The following is a 23,711-nucleotide window of genomic DNA, read 5'->3' on the forward strand; positions in this document are numbered from 1 at the left end:
GGCTCTGATTCTCAGCTTCCTTTCAGGCAGGCTCACCCAGCGGGGGTGGACCACAGCCAACCCTAGGCTCTCTCTCCTCTGGAAGAATCCTGGGGTGGCGGTCCTGCCCGCTCAGGCGATGCGCATGGCACTTCCAAAGCAGAAGGGGCGGTTGATGGTCTCCTGTCGGACCAAATGCCATCGAGAAATGGAGTTGATGTCACCTCCCCTTGAATCTTGGCCTGCTGGGGACAGCTTCAACCAGAAGAATGTAGTGGGAGGGACTCCCTGTGATGTCTGGGGCTACACAGCTTCCTTCTGGCTCTCTTCACATGCTCTCGGGACACTCTCTTGGAACCTGGATCACAGGATGTGCAAAGCCAGGGCCATGAGCAAGGCGTGAATGAGTCCCAGCTGAGTGCAGCCTCGAGCTGGCGCCGCCAGGCCCCAGACATGTGAGCGAAGAAGCTTCCAAGGACACAGCCCCAGCCACCTGAGCTCCTCCTAACATTCTGAGTCTTCCTTGCCGAGGCCCCAACACTGTGGAGGAAAGGCGAGCCATGCCCACCGGGTCTGGATCCACGGAATTTGTGAGCATCATAAAAGGGGGTTGTTTATGCTGCTATGTTTGTGGTATATTGTTGGGCAGAAATAACAACTGGAACTCCAGGTCTGAGGAATGAGTTCATGTAATAAACACTTACCTAGTGCTTCATATGTGCGAGGCCCTGATCTAAGCAAGATACAAATATTAATTTGCATTATAATTATATTAATATTGATAACAGCCCTGTGAGGTCCATACTGTGATCATCTATATTTTACAGTTGAAGAAACTGAAGCTCAGAAAAGTTAAGTAACTTGCCCAAAGTCGCACAGCTACCAAGTAGCAAAGGAAGCCTTCAAACTGAGGGGATCTAGCTCCGGAATGTACCCTCTCACTGTCAGACACTCAGCGTAGGTACTTTGGTTCTGGCCACATCTTTGTAGCCTAAACTGTGCATCGACACCACCTACAGGCCCCAGCATCCACTCGGCATCCTTTGTTTCTTTCTGCAGTGCCTTGCTAAGTAGTAATCGGATGCTCCGGGGAAACTCACCTATTTTGCACACCGTGAGAAAAGCCTCATAAAAAGATCATTTCTCTCAGAAAAGGGCAAGTTCATTGTGCACCTTTCAGACCAGCCTCACAGTGACTCCTGGTCCTGACCTGATTTTTTGCAGGCCCCAGGCAGGGGCCCATTTACTTTGCTGCAGCCGTGCATGCAGCCAGAGATTGCTTCTTGAGCTGCAAGGCCCTGCTTGGCAGTCATTTTGTTTGGGTCCACGTTGAGTTCCCTGAGTTCTTGTGTGCTCATTCAGCAGGCTTTCTGTCTCCAAAAGAGGACACGACCTGACAGTGGCCTTGGAGGCCCTTCAGGAGCTCCTAGGTATTGGAATTCTTTGCTTCTGTAAAGATTTATACACACCCACGAGCAAATTCTGATCAATAAAGGACAATCCTTTGTGGTCTTTTAGCAGACACTCTCTTAAACTCTACTTCTGCTATATTTCCAAGTTTTCCCTAGAACCATGGAGTCAAACCCTGATTGTGGCGCCATTAGAGCATGCAAAAATCCTATGCAGAAGCCTCCTCGGCTCTAGGTTTTTTGTTGTTAGCACAATAAGGTCGATTCTGACTCCAGCGACCTTGTGGACAGCAGAGTGGGGCCCTCTACAGTATGCGCCATCCTCTCACCTTCTGGCGCTATATCAGACTCCACTGCCATTCATAGGGTTTCATGGCCAATTTTTTCGGAAGTGAGTGGCCAGATCCTTCTTCCTCGTCTGTCTTAGTCTGGAAGCTCTGCTGAAACCTGTCCACCATGGGTGACCCTGTTGATGTTTGAAATCCTGGTGGCATAGCTTTCAGGATCACAGTAAGCACCACAGGATCACGCAGCCACCACAGTGTGACAACCGACAGATGAGTGGTGTGGTTCCCTGAGGGAGAAATGAATCTGTGAGGCGCCAGTGAGAGCGCGGCATCCTCACCACTAGACGTCCCCTCTACCCTAGATGTCAATTGAAAACTAACAAAATCTTCCCTTTGGTTGATCCTTTCCTAACAAATAAAAACCCTGAACAAAAATGACACAGCTTCTTATCTACTGTTCTATTTGCAAAAGAGAAGAGACAAACTCATTAACTTAAAAATAATTGTCAATACATGGCCTCCAAATATCATTGATTTTTCCCTCCCGCCTTCCCCTTCCATCTCTCTTCTTTTCCGTCTTTCTTTCCCTCTCTCTCTCCCACCCTTCCTTTTTTTCTTTTCTTAAATTGTGTGCTGATTGGGTTTAGGGTAAGAACTATGGAAGTTCACAAATACAAGTGGATGCTGGGAGAGCGCTTGGAGTGCTGCATCCACTGACATAAGCCACACGTGTTACAAATTCACCTCTAGAATCCCGGAAGAGGACAGGAATGGCCCAGATGCTACACAGCCCAGCAGGTGGATGTTGCTCAAATCCCCTTTCTCTTTCCACGTGGATGCATTCCTGTAGTTTAGAGGGTGCATCCATTAAGAGGGCCGATGAACAGTCTGAGAGAACCCAATCAACTGTCATGCAGTAGAGACTTTGATAGAGAAAAATCAATGCAAACAACCCCAGCATTTAGCACCTCCACGTGGAGGAGAGTGGTCTTGGAAGGGGATACACGAAACACTGAGAACAAAAAATCCCCATGTGCTTTACAGCAAGACTACTACTCACTAGGACACCAAGAAAGTAAAGGATCATCGAGAGAGAGATGAGCATTTCTTAACCTCCTAAGAAAATGGAAAAGAGCAGAGAAAAAAATAGATTCTACAAGGAGGATTATGTAATCGTGGCAATACAAAAGGGAAGAAGATTATGTGAAGTTCCCCAAATAAGAACGTTAAAAGACGTATTTTAAGATTCTTCCCAAATTGTACTGACAAACTTACCTCTAAGTTTCTGGGTCATGTGAAGCCCAGTTTATCATCGCAAGTCCTAGGACCAAGCAATTCACCTCACAGGGGCAAATCCATCATGATGCCAAAGCCTCATTGCTTTCAAAAAATAGGATGCTGATGATGATGTCGGTGATGCTTACTATCGTTACAGCATCGACGACAATAAAACATCGGCAAACTCTTCTAAGTACTTTACACATCTTAGCTCATTTAATCCTCACAATAACCTTATGAGTTGAATCCTTTTTGCAGATGAGAAAATCGAGGCACAGGGAGGTTAGACAGACCCTCACGGCACTGTGAGAAGCTACCAGCTCTGCTGCAGGTGACGATAAAGATGAAGCCTTTGCTCCATGAAGGTTGGTCCTTGGGGTCATCTGGAGTCACCCTAGGTTTCAGGGTATGGTCCTCAGCCTGACGTATTCAAAAATATCCTTTGTTAATTCAGGGGTAATCAAGTCTCAGAGATGGATTTGTATGAACCATCATAATTTCAGATTGAATTATAAACCAGAATACCAATTTATAGAGATTCCTAAACTTCCACTGCTTCCTGGCTCCGTAATTTTTTCCCTGTGTCCCTGAGCCTAAAAAAATATCTAACAGTTTCTTTTATTAAGCAGTTAGGGCCAAACAACTTAATAAGCATTTATGTCCTAAAAATTTTTGGCTGTTTGAAAAAATATGTATATATGTGAAAATTGAAAGAAAAATAATCTACTTGCTTTATTACTTCTTAATGTGACGCGCGTGCCTGTGGGACACTGCACTCTTTCTCCAGCCTTGGCATTTAACACCCTCATTTCCTGCTCTGTGTTGGTTTTTGAGCTGTACCTGCTTTTATCACAGCAACTGCATAAAAACCCAGCTTTGGAAAGATATGACATCATCAGACGGAACGCAGCGCAAGCCAATGCTGAAGCCGTGAAGCACCTGGAGCTAGCAGTCCTGCGGGGTTCCATAATGAGCAGGATTGCGTGCTTCCCTTGAAAATTTAGAAGATCCCACTCCTGTGAACTTGCTGCGGGGTCTGGGGCACCTCAGCGCAGTTTGGGAACTGCATTAATTTACAGTAAGAAATATAACTGCTGAGTGTACTGAATCTCTCACATTTTCTTCCCCGTCGCACTGGGAAACCAAAACAGAGTCAGAAAGCCTTTGGGACCCAAAGTCAGTAAGGGGGGTAACCTGGGGCAGATAGAGCGACTCTCGCTCTGCTTTAGTTTCTGTAGTTACATTATGTCCAGGATGGTACAGCTTGCCTTCCTGTGTGTGTGTGTTTGTTGCACTGTTTCATTTGGGTATCTCAAATCTCAGAATAGAACAAAAACTTGCAAGTTTTTTATTCTTTTCTATAACATTTGCTAAAAAGCAAAGGATTTTTTAATTATTCAACTTTTTACTAACTACAAGTTTTTATGAAAAGTATATATATGTATTTTGAAATGTTTCTTTAATTTTTTTTTTTTTTTTTTTTTGGTGAGGAAGATTGGCCCTGAGCAAACATCTGTGCCAGTCTTCCTCTACTTTGTACGTGGGATGCCACCACAGCATGGCTTGATGGCTGTAAACCCCAGGCCATTGAAACAGATTGCACAAACTTAACCACCTTACCACAGGTCCAGCCCCTTCCTTTCAAATTTTTTAATCAGCATCTCAGAGAATGTTACTTACAAAAAAAGAAATATTGGTTTTTAATTTTAAAAAACAGCATTTGCTTTGATAGGTATACAAGGAAGAATAGCAGGACTTTTCCTGTTAGGAAGTTGGTATTCTCAACATTTTAAATGTCAGTAAACAGGGCCAGCCGCGTGGCCGAGTGGTTAAGTTCATGTGCTCTGCTTCAGGGGCCCAGGGTTTTGCCGGTTGGGACCTGGGCGCAGACATGGCACCACTCCTCAAGCCATGCTGAGGCGGCATCCCACTTAGCACAACCAGAGGCACTCACAACTAGAATACACAACTATGTCCTGGGGGGCCTTGGGGAGAAGAAGAAGAAGAAAACAGAAGATTGGCAACAGATGTTAGCTCAGGTGCCAATCTTAAAAAAAAGTCAATAAACAGTTAATGATCTGCTTCCAAAATTAAAAGCTAGAACGGTCAAGTTAAAATAGTCTACACCTCCTTCATCCACTGGGCTATAACTACCTCTATCCTCAATTCTAAGCACCTTTCGCGCTCAGTTTTAACTTCTCTGAGGCCAGGGTGTATCTTGCAGTTGCTGTTGGCCAGGTGGCAACAGTGATCAGGCTGTTATTGCTTGCCACCTTCTGGTTGGATCAAGGAAGTGCCAGCATCAAAACTAGCAGAACATGGCGGCAGACCTGGACTCTTAGCAGAAGGACATTTTAGGAATACCCTAACCAACTCATTTTGCTTGTTTTCCTTTTTACATATACACAAGAGTGATATAGGATAAAGATCTATGTTTGCATATGTCTAAACAAGCTCTTTCAAATGTATAAAATAGAACTAACTTCCAGGCAAGTTCAGACTCATCTTGGACCAACAGCATCCCACCTAAAAAGCTCACCGTGTCTGACTGCTAACGTCCTTCTCCCAGGCGCAGACACTTGCTCACTCTTTGTGCCAGCACAGCCCAGAAGTGCAGGGGAGTTAACTCCCCTGGGAGCAGCCTCTAAGCAGTGAGGGCCAGGATTGGGAGATCAACAACCCAGACTCCCATCTGAGGGTGGACGACTCTACGTGCTTCTCAGAGGTCCCAAAGGGACTGAGTTCCCACTGCCCACAGGACTGACCTCAGATTCCCACCCTTACATTGGCCTTTCTCCTTCCATGCCTCCCTCCCTCAGCCCCTCACTCCTGCATCCTGGGGTCTCCTCTCAAACTCTTCATCCAAATCCTTGCCTCAGGCTCAGCTTTGGGCAGACCCAAACTAAGACTTCTGCCCTGGAGTTGGTGCACCTTACTATAGATATGTGACAATCAAGAACTGAGCACCACCTTTCTTACATTAGTCACAATTTCAATTTTGATGTGATTCATGAACATATTTTTTAACTTTATTTTTTAGTATAGTGTTAGATTTACAGAAAAATTAAGATGATAGGACAGACTATCCATATACCCTGCATCCAGTTTCCTCTATTATTATATCTTACACTAGTGTGGTTCATTCGTTACAATTAACACATCAATATTGATACATAATTATTACCTAAAGTCCGTATTCTATTTAGAATTCTTTTGTTTTGACCTACTGTTCTCTCTCTGGTCCGGGATCCCAACCAGGCACATTACCCTTAGTCGCCATGTCTCCTCAGGCACCACTTGGCTGTCACAGTTCCTCAGATTTTTCCTTGTTTTGGAAGACCTTGACAGTTTTGAGGAGTTCTGGTCAGATATTTTGTAGATTGTTCCTCAGATGGGGTTTGTTAGATGTTTGTGAGGAAGACCAAAGAGGTAAAGTGTCATTTTCATCACGTCATCTCCAGGGTCCATACTAACAACATGACTCATCACTGTTGATGTTGACCCTGATCACCTGGCTGAGGGCGTGTGTGTCAGGTTTCTGCACTGTAAGGTTACTCTTTCTTCTCCCCTTTCCATAATGCACACTTTGGAAGGAAGTCCCTACTTGCAACCCACGCTTAAAGAATGGCATATGTTAAGTCTGGAGTACCTACCTCAGTTGGTTAGAATTCTGCATGGGAGATGGTCTCTTCTCCACTTATCTATTCAATATTTATCAGCACAGACTCATGGATATTTACTTTATACTTTGGGTTATTTATTTTGTTGCTCATATTGTTACAGCTTTAGCCATCAGATCTCTCAGTTGGTTTCTGCATCCTTTTGACATATTCCTATCATTGTGGGTTTTTGTTTTTAGCACTTGTTTATTTTCTGACACTACAAGATGCTCCAAGCTAATCTTGTATATTTCCTGCTCCAGTTTTAGAATCAGCCATTTCTCTAAAGAATCCTGGTTCCTTTTTTGGAGAATGGTATTAGAGACCAATGTTTGAGTGCTAAGTGTGGTCTTTGCTATTGGCGTGTCATTGCTTTTAGGTTTCCTCAGCCGACGGAGGAACAAAATGTGTTTACTAACCTGTGTTTATACACTACCTAAATATATAATCATCTGCATCTATATTAAGCTAAACATGGGTTCACGCTGATGTCTCCATCTCTAATCCATCACCACATGGATCACTCTAACCTCCCCACCTTGCTCATCTGCAACGTCATCTCACACTCTAACACTGAGAGACCTGGCTTCCCCATCTGCTATCCATTTATTTAGTGGTCCAATTCTAGTCTATATGTATTATAGCAGTATCAGAATTGTTCACCCACACCATTGTGAGAAACAACTTTATCAAGTAGTGTACCGTGCTTATGCAGTTTTCTTTCCCTTTCATCTTACAGACTCCACGCACTTCCAAGGTTACTTAGGTCAGCACGTCTCCCCCACTCCTCCTGTTAGATTGTTTCATACATTATTTGTAATTGTTAGATTGTTTTGACACATTCCACATTCCACCCAGGGAACCCAACTCCCTGAATAAAAATTTTTAGATTTGTGTACGTTAAGATTCACTCTTTGTGCTGTAAACTTCTATGGGTTTTGATGAATGCATATTGTCATCTCTCTACCGTTATTGTATCGTTCAGAATAGTTTCACTGCCCTAAAAATCCCTGTGCTTTACCTAGTCAACCTTCTCACCCTCCCCCAAGCCCCTGGCACCACTGATCTTTTTAACATCTCCATAGTTTTGCCTTCTCCAGAATGCCATAGAATTAGAACAGTACAGTACACAGCCTTTTCAGATTGGCTTATTTGATTTAGCGTCCATGTTTTTTGTGGCTTGATAGCTCATTTCTTTTTATCACTGAATAACGTTCCATTGTATCAATGTACCACAGTTTGTTAATCCATCCATCCATTGACGGACATTTTGGTTGTTTTGGTTTTGCGTATTATGAATAAAGCTGCTATAAACATTTGAGCAGGTTTTTGTGTGGACATAAGTTTCAAATCAGTTGGTTAAATACCTAGGAGCCTGAGGTCTGGGCCATATGGTAAGATTATTAGAAATATTATCCATTTTTATATTTATTGTGATCACATTTTAGATTTATTTCTAACATCTTATTCTGGACTTTATATGGTTCTGCCTTTTGTTTCTTTTTATTCTTCCTTCTGGTCTTCTTTTGAATTAACTGTTTCCCCTCTCACCTCCACTACTTTAAAAGTTATACTCTTTTTCTTTTACTGTTACTTTGAATAAAATATTTTTTACATGCATATCTATGCCAATATCTTGAATACTTTTTAAGGGTCTAGGAACATTTGAACTCCCATTACACCTTCTTCAACTTGAATGCTATTTTTTCCTGTTTTTCAGTTCTGTCTTGCTCTTAATGTCACAAACAAGACATCATCTGCATTGTTTTGTCAGGTCAATGTTCTTTTCAGATTTACTCATGTTTTTGGTCACCATCCTTTCTTGAACCTCAGACCTTTCGTCAAATCCATTGTCCTTCTACACAAACTTAATCTTCTAAAGGATTTCATTTAGTGAGAGTCTATTGGTTACAAACTTACTCATTCTTTGTCTGAAATGTCTGTTTCATCCTCGTTCCTAAAATACAGCTTCACCGGGTATTAACAATTCTTGGTTAACAGTTTTTGTTGTTGTCTTCCCTAGACCACTGAAGATACTGTTCTGGTCTTCCAGCTCTCATTGCTGCTGTTGAGATGTCAGTAAGGCTTACTGCTATTGTGTTGTACGTAATCTTACTTTTCTCACTGATTACTTTTACAGATTTCTCTCATATTCTGCAGAGGTGTGGATTTATTTTACTTAACTCACTTGGGATTGGTATAGCTTTCTAAATCTGAGGGTTGGTGTCTTTCATCAATTCTGGAAAATTTTTCTTTATCTTTTCAAATATTGCCTATTTCCAATTCTCTCCTAAAACTCTAAGAGACATGTTAGACCTCAGCCTCTCCTCCACATCTCTTAACCTAACTGTCATATTTCTACCTATTCATCTCTGTGTGCTGCCTCCTGGGTGATTATTTGGCTCTATTTTCCAGTTCATTAATTCTCTCTTCCAGTGGTTATTTTCATAAAAGATTTACTTTTCTACAAGGAACTCTTGTTCTTTATTTATTTAAAATGTATTCATCCTATATTTTATATCTGAAAATTCCACTATCCTAAGTCTTTGCAGGTCTGATCATACTGTCTGTTTTCTGCTGGCTTCTGTTCAGGATGCCTTATTTGAGGCATCCTGCGATTTTGTGGGTTTGTGATTTATGACTGTGAGCTCACGCTCCTTGGAGCTTTACTATGGAGCATGTGTGAGGACTAAAGCTGTATTCTAGTGTGGGTATGCAGTTGCTTTGGTTCAGGGGCATTACCAACTTAGGATCCCTTTAAGAACTTGGCTCGAGAAATATTTAGACCACATGTACCATGAGAATTCAAACTGCAAACCCATGTGAGGGAAGTCTTGTAAGCGACTTCCTAGGGACAACTGTGTTCTTCTTCTTTCCAACTAGTGCCAGTTCCCCCAATACTCAAGGCAGTCCTTTGAGATTCCAGCTGTCTGCAAGGCGATCTCCTATTAAGACTCCCAACTTTGGTGCCCCCCAGGACTATCTCCTGCCACCTGTACCCCACATTCTAAGGAAGCTCGGCACCACTGAGATTTGGGATGAGCCCCTGGGGAGAAAACATGCCGAGGGCCTGCTTCTCTCTGGAGTTTTGTTCTCACTTCGTTCTCGGCCTCTGAGAACACCTCCCTTTCTTGCCAGCTCAGTGGCACATTTAAGAACAGTAAAAAAAAGTTTAATCCAACATTTTGAGTTATTACCAGGTGGGTTGTTCAGAGTATCTAGTCCTCCACACACTGCAAATGGACGTCCTAAAGTCTGATTCCTGAAGCTCCCGAAAGGCAGTGATGATGAGGTTGAGGCAGGTGACATAGAGTGCTCTGTTTGTCAAGCAATTGGAAAGTGGGGCAAAGAAAGCTACAATGGTGGAGGTTTTCTTTGGTGATGGGAGGGTGGCTTTTTCAGAAAATGCATCAAGTGCTACTAAGAGAGGGCAGTTTGTTAAGATGGAAGTTACTTCTTTCCAATAGAAGTGCAGAGAGGGTAGTCAAGAGCCGAGTAGTGGCTCCACAATGTCATCAGGAATATTACTCCCACTGCTTTGCCTCTATAAAGATACCCTATGGCCCAAGTAGGCTGCAATCACATCCACATTCAGTCAGAAAGCAGGAGGTCCAGGCCCAAAAGGGCACATGCCAGTTGTCTGCCCCTCTTGAGAAGCCTGCCCAGAACTCCCAGCCAACCTCTGCCCCCCTCCCTCTGGCAATCCGTAGCTCCAAGGGAGGCTGGGGGTTTAATCTTCCAGCTGGTCCACTGCTGCTCGAATAGAACTGGAGAATCCTGGATACTTGACAGGCAGGCAGCAGTCTCTACCACAGGACCTAAACACGCTTACTGCCTGAGGCCGCACAGCAGGGAGAGGCTGAAATCAAGAAGGTGATTTACCGGAACAGAGTCCTAAACAATGTGGGAGAGTCTAAAGCACAGAGGGAGGACGCAGACTTGGAGAGAAGACACATCTTCACTTGAGACTGAACGGAACAGAAAGAGAAGACAAGCCGCTGTGCAGGTATGGGGCGGTGAGACCGGAAGCCGAGGGGTTCCTTGTAGCTCACAGTGGCAAGGTCTCCTGGAGGTCGGTCACTGAGTGTAGGGGCAGCATGCAGAGGGTGGAAAGCTTGGACCATCTGCTGTGCGAACGGAAATATGAAGAATGCATGTTGAAAGCCACCTGTCAAAAAAGGTTATATTCTTAACAACCGGCTTCCAAAAGCAGGACAGAATCACTTTCATAGGAACACGTTTCTAAAGTAGGTAACACAGTCACGACACATTTGGCTGGTTACACTTGAAAAGCACTGTGTCAAAATTTGGGCTCGCTATGTAAGAAAACTAAATTAAAGCTGGAGGTAATAAATGACAAAAAAAATTTAGGCACTGGTGACAGAGGACACCTTTCTAACAGCCCTTCCACATCTCTCACACAGCGCCTCTCCCATCCAATACAACTTCTCGCAAGTACCTGATCCCCGGAAGCCGCTCTGTGGTAGGTCTCTGCCTAAGCAACGGTCTGCAACCTCGGTGAGTGAGAATGTGAATTTAGGTCTGCAATGAGCTAGGTGTATAACCTAGCTACATCCTTTTCCTCCTCTACAAATAAGAAAATATGGAAGCATCAATTGTATTTGACTATATAGTCTTACTCCATTTCCCTTCCCCCATTTACTATCCCAGCTTTCTGGAAGTTGGCTCACTTAAGAAAGGGCTCCCCGGCACTGACTGAACACCCTCCTCCATCACGCTTTCCTCCAAATACCAGAAGACAGACTCCAGGTATCTTTCTTATCTGCTTTCCCCTGGTCACTGTGTGTTTCTGCTGTGGAATTAGATGAACTCAACACCTAACAGGCAAGTTTGCATCACCTCTGTCACGTCACGGATGAAAGAGAAAGAAGTTAATGGTAAATATTCCAGGGCAGTCTCCCAGAATGAACTCACCAGGAGAAACGTGCTCAGGTTCTAAACCACAATCCTAATTTTAGGATAGAGATGCTTCTCTCTCCCTCTTTTTAAATCAAGTTCAGTCAGCATGCCTAAACAGCTGCCTGGGGCCTGGGTGCCAGACAGGGCTCATTAACCAAGTCCGTGGACACCTGAGCTTTTGTTGAGTTCAAACTAAGCGTCTGAGTCTGGCACGGAGGCAAGATCACAAGGCAGTTTTCAGAGTTACACAGATCAGAGGCAAAGTGAATATTTAGAATTACATCCTGAATGGGCTCCACAGTGGAATAATGCGGACGCTGCCTCCCCACCACCCTCAAGCACAGCTCGTCTCTCTTCCTGGGGAGCTGCGTGCACTGCGGCTCCCAGGCAAACGCAGCACCCAGGCTTTTCCGCTTTGTTCTTCCCTCAGCACCTCATCGCACTGCCAGCTAACAGACAATCTCAGAAGGCAGTTCTCCCACAAAACCCATGGGGCCAGCACAGAAATGATAGAACTGAGCAACCTCGTTTCAACCCTGCAACTAAAACGTCATGAAAAACCCTTTAAAGTAAACCGTTACAGAGTATGTTTTTATCAGCAGCGCTGGCTCTCATGTGTGTAGAAAAACAAATATCCACCAACACAGACACTTCTGACAGATAAAATGGGTCACGGAGGCTTGACATTCTTTGAATTAGAGCAAAAATAAATTGTACAATAACCTCAAGGAACTCTGTACCCTCTCTGATTCATATTTTTAAGATTCAAACCAGCATTTAGTACTACATCATTCAACACGAATATTAGGGAATATTTTCCCTAATTTTTCTGACAATGTCAACTTGACAAGAAGGACTCTGGTTCAGAAAACACTTTGATACATTTTTGATTGACTGAGATACAGTTTACCTATTTATGTGTGTGCTGGTATCTACCTATTTCCAAAAAAAGAATTTAAGGTGGATTTCTACAGTAATTGAAATCACCTGACATCTCAAGAGTCTGAGACAAAAAACCATTTTAACTAGAAAAAAGTATTCTGGCCCAAAGGGCAGTAAATTCTAATCTTTCAGTTATTGCTTTGATAAGAATGTTTGTTTCATAAAAATTATTACCTATTCCTTCTAAATAGGATAAATAACATTTTTTCCTATCAATCATTCCTTTGAGCTAATAATCCTGTTGCTACCTTTATAAAAGAATAAAAATAAAGAATAATGTGACTGCCAAGTTTAGTTTGTAGTTTTTCCACTGTATAATTTATTCAAATTATTAAAAAACTCTATATTCCTTTTTATTTAGTTATATGTGAACAAATAGTGAATACATAGTTTTACAGCTTAGTTAAAATATAAGAGAAGAAAACATACACATTTGCCGTACCAATAGCTCGTTTTTATTCTTTTTTAAGGAAATGTTATTAATTTAAAAAGAGAGTTCCAGGAAATTTAATAGGATTCCCAGCAATGATTATTTCTGAAATCCATGAGATTTGAAACATAATTATAAAAGGCTAAAAACCAAAGGATACACTCCTTTTTAAAAAAATGAAGATGACCTGTCACATCAAGACAGTCCGGCGTGTCCCTGCGGCTGCAGCCTTAGTCATCCTCAGAATCGCTGTCTCTCCTCGTGGGGACGGAGCACCGCACTGAGGACAGCAAGGCGTCTTCAATTGGCTTCTTAGGGTTTTCCTCCAGGTCTGTCTTGATGGCTCCAGACTCAGACAATTTCCACTCCAACTCTGCATGACAAAGAAAGAGCAAATCCCCTAAGACACAGTGCACAGGGGCCCTCACCCTCAAGTCCAATAAGCCATGTTTTTTTCTAAGCTCAAATTACAATTATCAGCATTTGATGGCAATTTAATTTTAGTGCCATAATTTTAAGGTAGGTACCTAGAAGGAAAAAAATCAGACTTTTAGGAAGTAAAACAAAAATACTTTCAAATACTTTTTCAGAAGATGAAATCAAATGAGATATTACATACATTTGAAACTACATGGTAATTAAAATAAAAAACAGGGGCCAGTCCCGTGGCTGAGTGGTTAAGTTCATGCGCTCAACTTCGGCGGCCCAGGGTTTCACTGGTTCGGATCCTGGGCAGGGACATGGCACCACTTGTCAGGCCACATTGAAGCAGCGTCCCACAGGCCACAACGAGAAGGACACACAACTAAAAAATATACAACTATGTACTGGGGGGATTTGCGAAGAAAAAGCAGAAAAGGAAAAAAAAAAAAAAAGAAGACTGGCAACAGTTGTTAGCTCAGGTGCCAACTTTTAAAAAATAAAATAAAATAAGAAACAAAGACTAAACTTGTCTTCTAACAACTAGTTTTCCAACTTGCACAATTTCCCAGGAAAGAAATCCGCATAGAACGTTTACAGGAAACACTTTTCACAGTCTTACTGGCAATCTAATCATTAAATCTAATTTTAGTTAACAAAAGGAAATTCTTAAGCCTCATGTCCAATATCTCAATCTATTAGAGTCAAAGGATGAATGTATGATGACATTCTAGAAGCGATGCATTTGTTCCAAGTAAAAAATAAAAAAGACCAGAAAATAAAGAGCGATTGACTATAATTCCCGTATTTCATTCTCTTATAATTACTGAAACTCCACATGGATGTGAGACCTCGTGAAGCAAAATCAAGTGATGTGTTTTTCCACTGCAGAGAAGACCCTGGGCAGAACTGAGGCCCCATGTGAGAGATTCCACAACAAAGAGCCTGCTTTAAAAGTGAGGCTCTGCTAATGAGCTACTTCCGCAGACTCTGACAACTCATGCTCCTGAAGTCACATTAATTTAAAGTGCTCCACAGAGATGACCACCACCAGTATTTTCAGCTCTGGGTACCTCAGCTGAATGTTATAATTCAACAAATTTCTTACCAAAAAAATCTTAAGATTTCTGATTCTGGATTCAAGAATATGTTTAGACCCCCACACACGTACATACGTCTAAGTGCATGTATTTAACGTTATTGTTCACTTATATGCAGTAATCACTGTTTTATAAGTTTACTAATCCTCAAAGACTTCTCCTAGAAATAAAGACTGTAACTACTATTGTACACCTCTCTCTCCCCTCGTGGTACGTTCAAAAGGACCAAAATAAGATGCAAAATATATTTAGTTTGAAACGCTGTACGCCTCTGAAGACTGGAATAGTGTGTAACTGATGTAATATTTGTGTGTGTGTGTGTTTATACTTTTCCCAGATCAATACCTTATATAAGAAGTTATATAAAGTAGTATATAAAGTCATATTTTAACATATGTTTTTAAATACTACTAAAGCATAGTTGGACATATTATTTCAATAAAGAGATAAAGAATTTGACTTAGCAGGATGCCTCGGGCCTCAGGTTCTCTCTTTCACGTCATGTATGTCTGTGTAGTTTGACACCTCCGTGTGTAACAGGTGGTGGAAAGGAATACAAAGACACATCCTTTAGGAGTTAAGAGGCAGAATAAACTTTTGATTTAATTTAAAAGCTACTAAGCTACTCAACTGAGAAAATATTTCTATAGAGATTTATATATATACACATAATATATACAGATAAGATTCTGTCACTAATTTGTTCATATGAATTAAATAAAACATGAACGATGTGATCTTCAGCTACAACTTAAAACATATTCAACTGTAGGGGCAAATAAAACATATTAGACGTTGATTTTAAATATATATATTTTAAAGTCCATGTGCCCTGTCTTAACTGAGAATTATGAGAGTCCAGCTGTAAGTGCCCCAATGACTTGTCTAAGATGAGAGATTAAATGTGCTTCTTCCCTTTTAACAATCACTCACACAGGACACAGGGGCAAAGGTGAATTTGACAAATCATCGTAACACATGTCTAGGAAACAGGCACCCTCTTCAAGAGAAATATCCCCTCGCCATCTCTACGCACTGGCATCACTCACGTGCCCTGGACTATCTCAAAGAGGCCCTTACCATCTACTGTCAGGTTCATGCCACCAAACACCAGAGGTCCAATAAACTGAGCCTTGATATCACCTTCAAGGTAAACAAATACCGTGGGCAGGTTCTTATCAGGATAATTGGGTATGCAGGTTGTTGAAATGGCTTTGATAAACTTGACATCAGGAAACTTCCTGGCAAGTGCACTGAAGTGCTGATTTATCAGGGCGCAGAGGGGAATCCTATAAAATAGAAATAGGAAACAATGTGAGAGGGGAATCCTGTAAAACAGAAACAGAAGCAATCGTGATTCTGCATTCAGAGACAGAAGAAAGCTCAACTACCCTCCACCCTACATAAAACCTCATAATAGCTTCACAAGTGATTCTGCCACTCCAGCCAAGAGGAATTAACATTTTAAAAAAACTTTCTACTACGTTCAAGGAAAGCGAAGAACTCGAAATCCAAAGTCCAATTTAATTTGATCCAACAATATGTCAGAAAAGCAGCTTCAATGTAGAGATAATTGTTATGCCCTTCTATATGAGAGAACATTCAGGATTTAGAAGGTGTGAAACAGGTCAGAAAGCATTTCCTGCTTTAAAGAAACTACCACACCAGCGCTTGACTGCACAGTACGGAGAACAGACCGGAGGCGAGGAACACTGAGGACCACTGCCTCTCTCACTGTGACAATGATTATAAAGGTCTCCCGCATCATGAACAAGAGGGATTCATTACACGGAATTCTGAAACGCCAGAGTTTCCCTAGAGGGATAAATAACAGGCACTCCTTTTCAATAAAAGCCAAGTCTTCACTGCCACACTGTAACAAAGGCATTCGTATTAGCCACAAATACTAATGTGAAAGCCTGAAGACAAAAATTAGGCTTTAAGGTTTTGGCAAATCAGCGACGAAAACACATAAACAGTAGTAAAAATCCCTCCAATGTGGATTAAGCCCAAGATGGTCGAGACATAAATTCGGGTTAACATTTAAAGACAGTGATAAGATCAGCTCACCCTTGTTTGTAGAGGTGCAAGATGACCCACAAGCCCTCACCGGCTTTCGTAACTTCTTGAACATAATCCTTTCCTGAGATCTCCAAAACTTCTCCAAATTTATTCTTTAATTTAGTTGCTTTCCACTCAGCCAGTCTTTGCTGTCTGCACAACAGGAGAGAGAGACATCTTACACACACACGCATGTGCACACACACGCACCTTTCAGACAGCAACTTTTATAAAGGTCCAGGTCTATTTATTTGCTCCATGGCAAAGTCTAAGACCAGAAATCTCTAACATTATTATTTAATTATAGTCCTTTCCTAATGTTATCTCAGTCAGAAAGTTAATTTTTCAAAGGGCACATATTTTAGTGCCACACAAAAAAATCGAACAGTCCCTCTGGGCGGCACTAACCTGTACATTTCAATAGCACGTTCGTCCTCCTCATTAAATTCATCTTCATTGTCCTCCAGTTCTTCCAAAGTCATGTCTTCATACGTTTTCACTGAATGTAGTTACATTAGCAAAAACCGAAAAATTTAAAAGATAAACATGCTATTTTTTTTCCTTCGCTTTTCTCCTAAAGATGTGCATGCAACACCAAAAGACCCCCAGCCCACCAAAACCTAAATAAAAAGTACTTTAGGTATTACACTAGGAAATAAGAAGTTGAGGGTGTTTTAAAAAGAGAGAACCATGTTGGTATCTGTGCGCCTGACTCTCTTACCGCCACACAATAACAAGGACATGAATGAGACGTTTCCCCAGTCTATGAAACCAGAGAGCTGTGTCTGCCTGAACTCAGCTGGTCTGATCTTCAAGCACGGGCACGGACTGGGGTGTCACCAGTTCTCATATCTCTGAGCAGGTGGGAGGATACCAGTGGGTGCCCCCCCCGCCAGCACACCCTTCTAGAGTTAAAGCGATTATCACGCCATTGCTTGCTCTTTTCCTGAGAGCGGTAGGCAGCTCTACCTTTTCTTTTACCCAATGGCTAAAAAATGTGTATTTTGTTTTTATTGCCATAAACACTTGCTTCCTGACATCAAATCAGGCTTTTGTCCCCTGAACCCCACCCCATCACTACACAAAACTGCTCTTATCAAGGTCAACAATGACCCTGACTTCTTCACTGCTGAGTGAGCGGCATTCGATCCAGCCCATCCTGCCTCCTTTGTGCAAGGCCGTCCTCCTCGCCTTCCAGGCGCCTCCTCGCCTCCTTCCTCTACGGCCACCCCTCCTTTAGACCCTAAGCCGACTGACCCCTTTTCTTCCTTATCTATACCCACTCCCTTGGTGGCCGCATCTCACAGCTTTAAATACTGCCAATATGCTGACAACTCCCAAATCTATGCCTCCAGCCCCTGTTTCTCTGATTTGGAGAAAGACACCCAACTGTCCACTTACCATCTCTATTTGCCTAATAAAAATCTCACAAGAGATGAGCCATCCTCATCCCAGTTGGTGTAACTCCATCCTTTGGGCGCGAAGCCTTGCAGTCACCCAGACTTTCTCTCACGCCCCTCAGAGGCTCCATCAGCAAACCCTGTTGGCCCCACCTTCAAAATATATCCAGATCTGACCACTTCTCACCACTTCCACTGCCACCACACTGGTCCAAGCCAATGGTATCTCTTGCCTGAATGACTGTAGTAGTTTCCAGACTAGTCCTCCTACTTCCTGCCTTGCCCCCCACAGTCCATGCTCACTAAGGCAGCAGCAGGATGGTGCTGTCAACATGGCGGGCACATCACCACTCTGTTCACACCTCCAACAACTTTCACCGTAGTAGGTGTAAAGCCAAGGACACTCCTAGAAGCTACAAGGTCCTGAATGGTTTGACCCCTAGTCGCCTCTCTGACCTCACTACTTCTCTCTCGCAGTCACACTGACTTCCTCAGGGATGCCCCAACGTGCTTTTCACCTGCTAAAGTAGCTCGGTTCACCTCCCTCAGGTGACCCAACGTCATCCCCATGAGGCCCTCTCTGACCCCATCCAGAATTATACTCACCCCTCCAGCCCTTTCTAGGCCCTTTCCCTGCCATATTTTCCTACATTTCACCTATGTATTACTTGTTCTCCTCTCCCCCACTAGAATGGAAGTTCCACGAGGACAGGGATTTTCGTCTGGCCTGTATGCAGCTACACCCCACTGCCTAGAGCAGCACCTGGCACCCAGTCATCTTCCAGTAAAGGTTCGCTGGATAAATGTTTGTAATAAACCTTTCTCCAAATTAGCTCCAACGTGTAAATGGGACAAAAGTACTAGCCTCTGTGATCAACACTTCTCAAACGTTGCTGTGACTCAGAAAGCCTTTGGGCACTTGTGTAAATGCAGATTCCTGGGCCCCGCCCCCGGAGATTCGGATTCAGTAGGGGCTGGGTTTTTACAGGCACCCCAGGGACTCTGATCCAGGAGGTACAGCTCCTTTGAGAAAACTCCTCTCCCAGACCCTACACATTGCAAACATGCTGTGCTTTCCCAAATTAAGCCATTTTAATATTCTAAAACCACAAAGATAATAAAGGATAAGCTCAGGAGAATATGAACATCAAAACTTTGAGCAAATTTTCATGACGTTATCCAAAGCGAATCAGAGACCAGAAATTCAAGACTCAGAAATACTTTCTTCAGGATTATCACGTGCGCCTCTGACACAGACTAGGAATTATGGAAATGAAGGGAGCCTCTGATGTCCCCCTAAGTCTGTGGCCCAGAAAGGTGAAGGCCAGAGACATCCTGTGACTCGAATGAGTTCCCACAGTGTCCGATCCAGCACTCCAAGCCCTGGCTCCTGCCTCCTGCTCAGAGGGTCCTTCTACCAAAGCAGTCAGAGGCTTAGACAGCTGTCTCCTAACCCAGACAGACACAGAACAAATAAGGAATCACCCGCTGACTGCTCACCAATTGACTGCTGAAGGACTCGCTGCTCCTCCTCCTCTTCAGCCTTCTTTTCCAATTCTTTCAAACTTTCCTTTGAGGGCAGGATGCCCTTTTTTCGTAAGATGTCATTCCACTCAGTGTCTGCGTTGGGGTCCTAGAGCAGGTGGACCGAGGATACCATGAGTGCAAAGCCCAGTATGGAAGGTGCCATGTTGGGCAAGGGGTCAAATGGGAAAGGTGTTGGGAAGAAGGATTCAAGCCAAATTATTTTGTGGCCTATTTCTGAGAAAGTATCAAAAGACCCAGAGCCCCTGTTCCATTCTTCTCGTCCTCCACTCCATCCCCCACTGAGGAGCTAGTCTTGGGGCAAAAATCAGGATATGACACACAGATTGGCATCAATGCTGATACCAAGGCTCTGAGCTGGTTTCTGTTCAATTATTTTTATTAATGACTTGGAGTGATTCATCCAACAGATATTTACTAAGTTCCTACTATATGTAAATTATTGTCCTAGATGGTAGGGAAGCATGGTGAATGCCAGTCACCTTTTTATAGTCGAGAGGAAGAGACAGACAATGCACAATTAAACATACAAATAGATATATACTACAAACTGTGGCAAATACACTGACTAACAGGCTGCTGACCTAGAGAGTTACAGGCGGCCTGCATTCCACAGGATGGGCAGGGACGTTCTCTCAGAAGAGGTGACAATTTACCATCATGGGAGGATGAGAAGGAACCAGACATCAGGAGAATTTAGGAAGTCATTTTCCAGGCAGAAGGACCAGCACGTGCACAGGACCCAAGAGCGGGGATACTGAGCATGGCCAAGTTCTAAGCGGCTGCAGTAGAATCTGAGAGGGCGGAGAGCCCGATGCCAGGCTGACAGATTCTCCGATGGCCGAACCCCAGAGGAAGAGCTCAGACCCCATGCAACAGCTCACAAAAGCTGACACTTACCAAGTACCAGGTGCTGAGCACTCTCCCAAGCCCTTTACCTGTGTCTACTTAGTTAACCCTCACAAGCCACAGAGAGGCGCGGCATCTAGGAAGACACTGCCTCGCTAGAACAGGTCAGATTTGCCAGGATCAAATGTCAGAAGGATAAATGTCACAGGGGGCTCTTAGCTCCAGAATGCAGCGGCCCAAACACTGGTTTTGCCTGGCTTGGCAGGAACTGCTAATGGACCCAATTTGGAACACGAAATCAAGGAGCCCTGTGGAAAGGGCGCTGGGACAAGGCTCCAGCCGTAGCCCCGTGTCACGGTCTTGCTGAGATACATCAAAAGAAAAACGATCAGAATCCTTTCAACGGAGTGGTCAGGGGAGGCCTCTGAAGAGGTGACATTTTTAAAAGGGACCTGAAGGATAGAGAATGTGCGGGAGGCCAGGGCAGCCCCGGGGCTCCTTCTTCACCATTTGAGGGGGTCTGGCTTGAGGCAGATTGCTGCATCTGCAGATGATCATCTTCTCCAGCCTCCAATACCTCCCGCCCCAACCAAACCCACACTAACCCCATGTGCTAGTTGTCACTGTCAGAATTCCTGGCCACAGCGTGATGCGGGAGGCAGCAGAATGACTTTTAAAGGAGGGTCCTTGGACAGTGACAAAATTTAGTTGTCACATACTTTGCTCGTAAAAGCATCCATCCACGGTGTCTTCATTCATCTTCTTTCACTTTTCTTTGGGTTTTAGTCAAATTCCATCAGCAAATTCCAAGTACAAAAGAACAAAACTAGGGGATTTGGTTTTATCCATTTTATGACAGTAACTGCGCAGAGGGACCCTTGAGCTGAGCTCTGGAAGCCAGGGAGCCCGAAAGAAGCGCACCTCCACCTGAAGACCAAAGTTAGGGGGAAGAGGGTGTAACTAACCCCACAAAGCTCGAAGAAGAGTCAGGAACACTGTTTCACGTTATGGGACCCCCAGGCGCGGCCCTTCACTGCTCCAAGCCTCAGTTCCCACATCTGTACAGGGGGTCCACAACACACCTGCTCAGGTGCTCACTAACAGAGTTAATAGTAGGAAGTAACTTTGTCAGGTGGGACGGGCGAGTCCTTCACAGGCCCCACGGGATCCTATCTCAAGGAGAGGCAGCGCGAAAGCACCGAGATTTGCGGGGCAGGACACAGAGGGGTAGGGACGCCCGGCCCGCAGGTCCCGACGGGACCACGCCCGCCCTCCCGCACTGCGCCTGCGCCCGGCCTCCACCCGCGTGGCCTCCCCCGTGCCAGCGGCGCCCGGCGCTTCCCGTAGGCCGGGCTGGGACAGTCCCCCATCGGCGAGGACCCAGTGGGGTAAACAAGCGGCCGCGGCCTCCAGGCCTCCCGCCCTCGGCTCGCTCACCTGCATCTTGTCTCAAATGCCTCCAGCCAAGCCGGCCGCAGCACCCCCGCCCCTCAGCGCTCTTCCGCGCACGCGCGCAGCCGCCGCCCCGCCTCTTCTCCCAGCGCGGCCTTAGCCCCGCCCCCAGGCGTGAGCGGGGCGGAGCCAGGGAGGACGCGGGGCCCCTGGGGCTGCGTGCGCTCCCCAGGGACAGGCGCGGAGGCTGTGCGCATGAGCGGGGCTGGAGACGCCTACTGTCTGTCCTTGCCGCCGCGTTCACGTGACCCAGAGCCAATCGCGGGCGCTACCGTATTAGGGCAGGTTTTCGGTCTGGGAGCGGCGGGGCCGGACGGAGGAGGTATGCGGTCCCCGTGCGCCCTCTCCAGCCGCAGGCCAATCGTGTAAAAGAGGTCTTGGCCCAAGATGTCAGGAATAGTATCTTTCAGTGACCCAATGTTACAATGAAAAATGATGCAGGGCCACCTCGAATTCACTCGCTATCATTTCAGCATCAGAGAAGGCAATTCATTCATAAGACGTATTTATTGAGGGCCTACTATGTGCCAGGCACTATTCTAGGCTCTGCGTATACGACAGTGGTCATGACAGAAAAACACCAGAAAGGCGAAAGTCATTTCACCTAGTTGAGCCCCAGGCGATCCATATTTGCAAAAGTGCTTAGCGCCATCAGGGGCACACAGAAGGCACTGAATAAAACTGAGCAGGGTCTGAATGGTACAATCCAGGCGCTGGGCTCCAGGCTTTTGTTTACGGAGCACTCCAAATTTGAGCTAAGAAAGCAGTGTCCCTCCCTGGACGCCTGGGCTGACTTGCCGCCTCGGGGCAACGAAGCGGCCGGAGAGAACACAAACCCACACATCTGTGGGGTAGGCGTAGGACTCCCAACGTTGGCTGCGTATTAGAAACACCTGGGAGGTTTCAAAAACTGCAACTAGCTACCCCGGAGCTCCATCTCCTGTCAAATTACATCCCTGGAGATGGGGGCTGAAACTTATTTTCTTAAAGATCCTCAGGTGTTGCGAATATGCATAACCATTAATATAGAGTGAATCAAATGATTCCTTGAGGGCAAGGAACTTTCACTTAATTTATAAGGCTCCTTAAGAGTTACCTAGCTCCTTCCCATAGAATTATAGGCCTCTTAAAGCATTTGTTTATTCATTTATCTAGCAGCACACTGAATGATTTTTCCCTGGTCTCACCATTAAAGTCAGGACCCAGACTAGTTCGGGTGGATTTGGCCCCATGCTAAGGTTTGCGTCCTCCGCAGCAGCAGTGTGGGTGCTCTTAGATCCTTTCCTGATTCCCAGCCTTAGCTATCTCCTGAGGCCCAAACTCACCTCCAATACATGATCCCTCTCTCTGGAGGAGATTAACAATCCAAAATCTCAAACTTTACTGCCTTTGCTCTGCAAGAAAGCTGCCTATCCCACTTTCGTCGAAGACTGGCGCTTTCCTCCTGTGCAGTCGGTCCCACCTCTGCAGAGACTCTGTTTTTCATTCCATCACTCTTGGCTCCGAAGAAAATAATTAGAGCTCAGGAGAAAAAAATAGAGCCATAAGAATTAGAAAAGAAAGGAAATGGAAAAAATATTTCCATTTGTGGATGATTTGATATGATTATCGTATTTGGAAAACCTTGGGAGAATCAAGGCTTAAATTCGTATTGACAATATGAGAATTCAATATAGGAGCAGGATATAAAATTAGCATACAAAAAATAGCCTTAGTCTGTATTTACAATAACACGCTACAGGACATAATGAACCCTGATTACAATAACAACAGAAAAGAAAAAAGCACTTAGGAATAAGCTCAAGAAGTGCACAGAAACCTACATGAGAAAAATTATAAAGCATTCCTGAAGATGCAAAAGTCAACTTGGACGAGAGGAAAGAAATCACTCATTTTTGGATAAGATGACTCAACTCACAGAGATGTCAATTTTCTCCAAGTTAATGTGTTAAAATTAACACAGTCTTATTTCAAAAACTC

General features: G+C 44.2%; 1 protein-coding gene across 1 annotated transcript; it reads right to left on the reverse strand.

Moving 5' to 3' along the window:
- Positions 1-12,906: 12,906 nt before the first annotated feature.
- Positions 12,907-21,770, reverse strand: PDCL3 (phosducin like 3). The gene is given in 6 exon segments (NM_001283090.1): positions 12,907-13,277; positions 15,505-15,713; positions 16,495-16,638; positions 16,894-16,984; positions 19,386-19,518; positions 21,717-21,770. Coding segments are annotated over 6 exon segments (726 nt in total). The 5' UTR covers positions 21,723-21,770; the 3' UTR covers positions 12,907-13,134.
- Positions 21,771-23,711: the final 1,941 nt, after the last annotated feature.

This window comes from Equus caballus, chromosome 15, assembly GCF_041296265.1.
Source record: "Equus caballus isolate H_3958 breed thoroughbred chromosome 15, TB-T2T, whole genome shotgun sequence".
In the NCBI taxonomy this organism is placed as follows: Eukaryota; Metazoa; Chordata; class Mammalia; order Perissodactyla; family Equidae; genus Equus; species Equus caballus.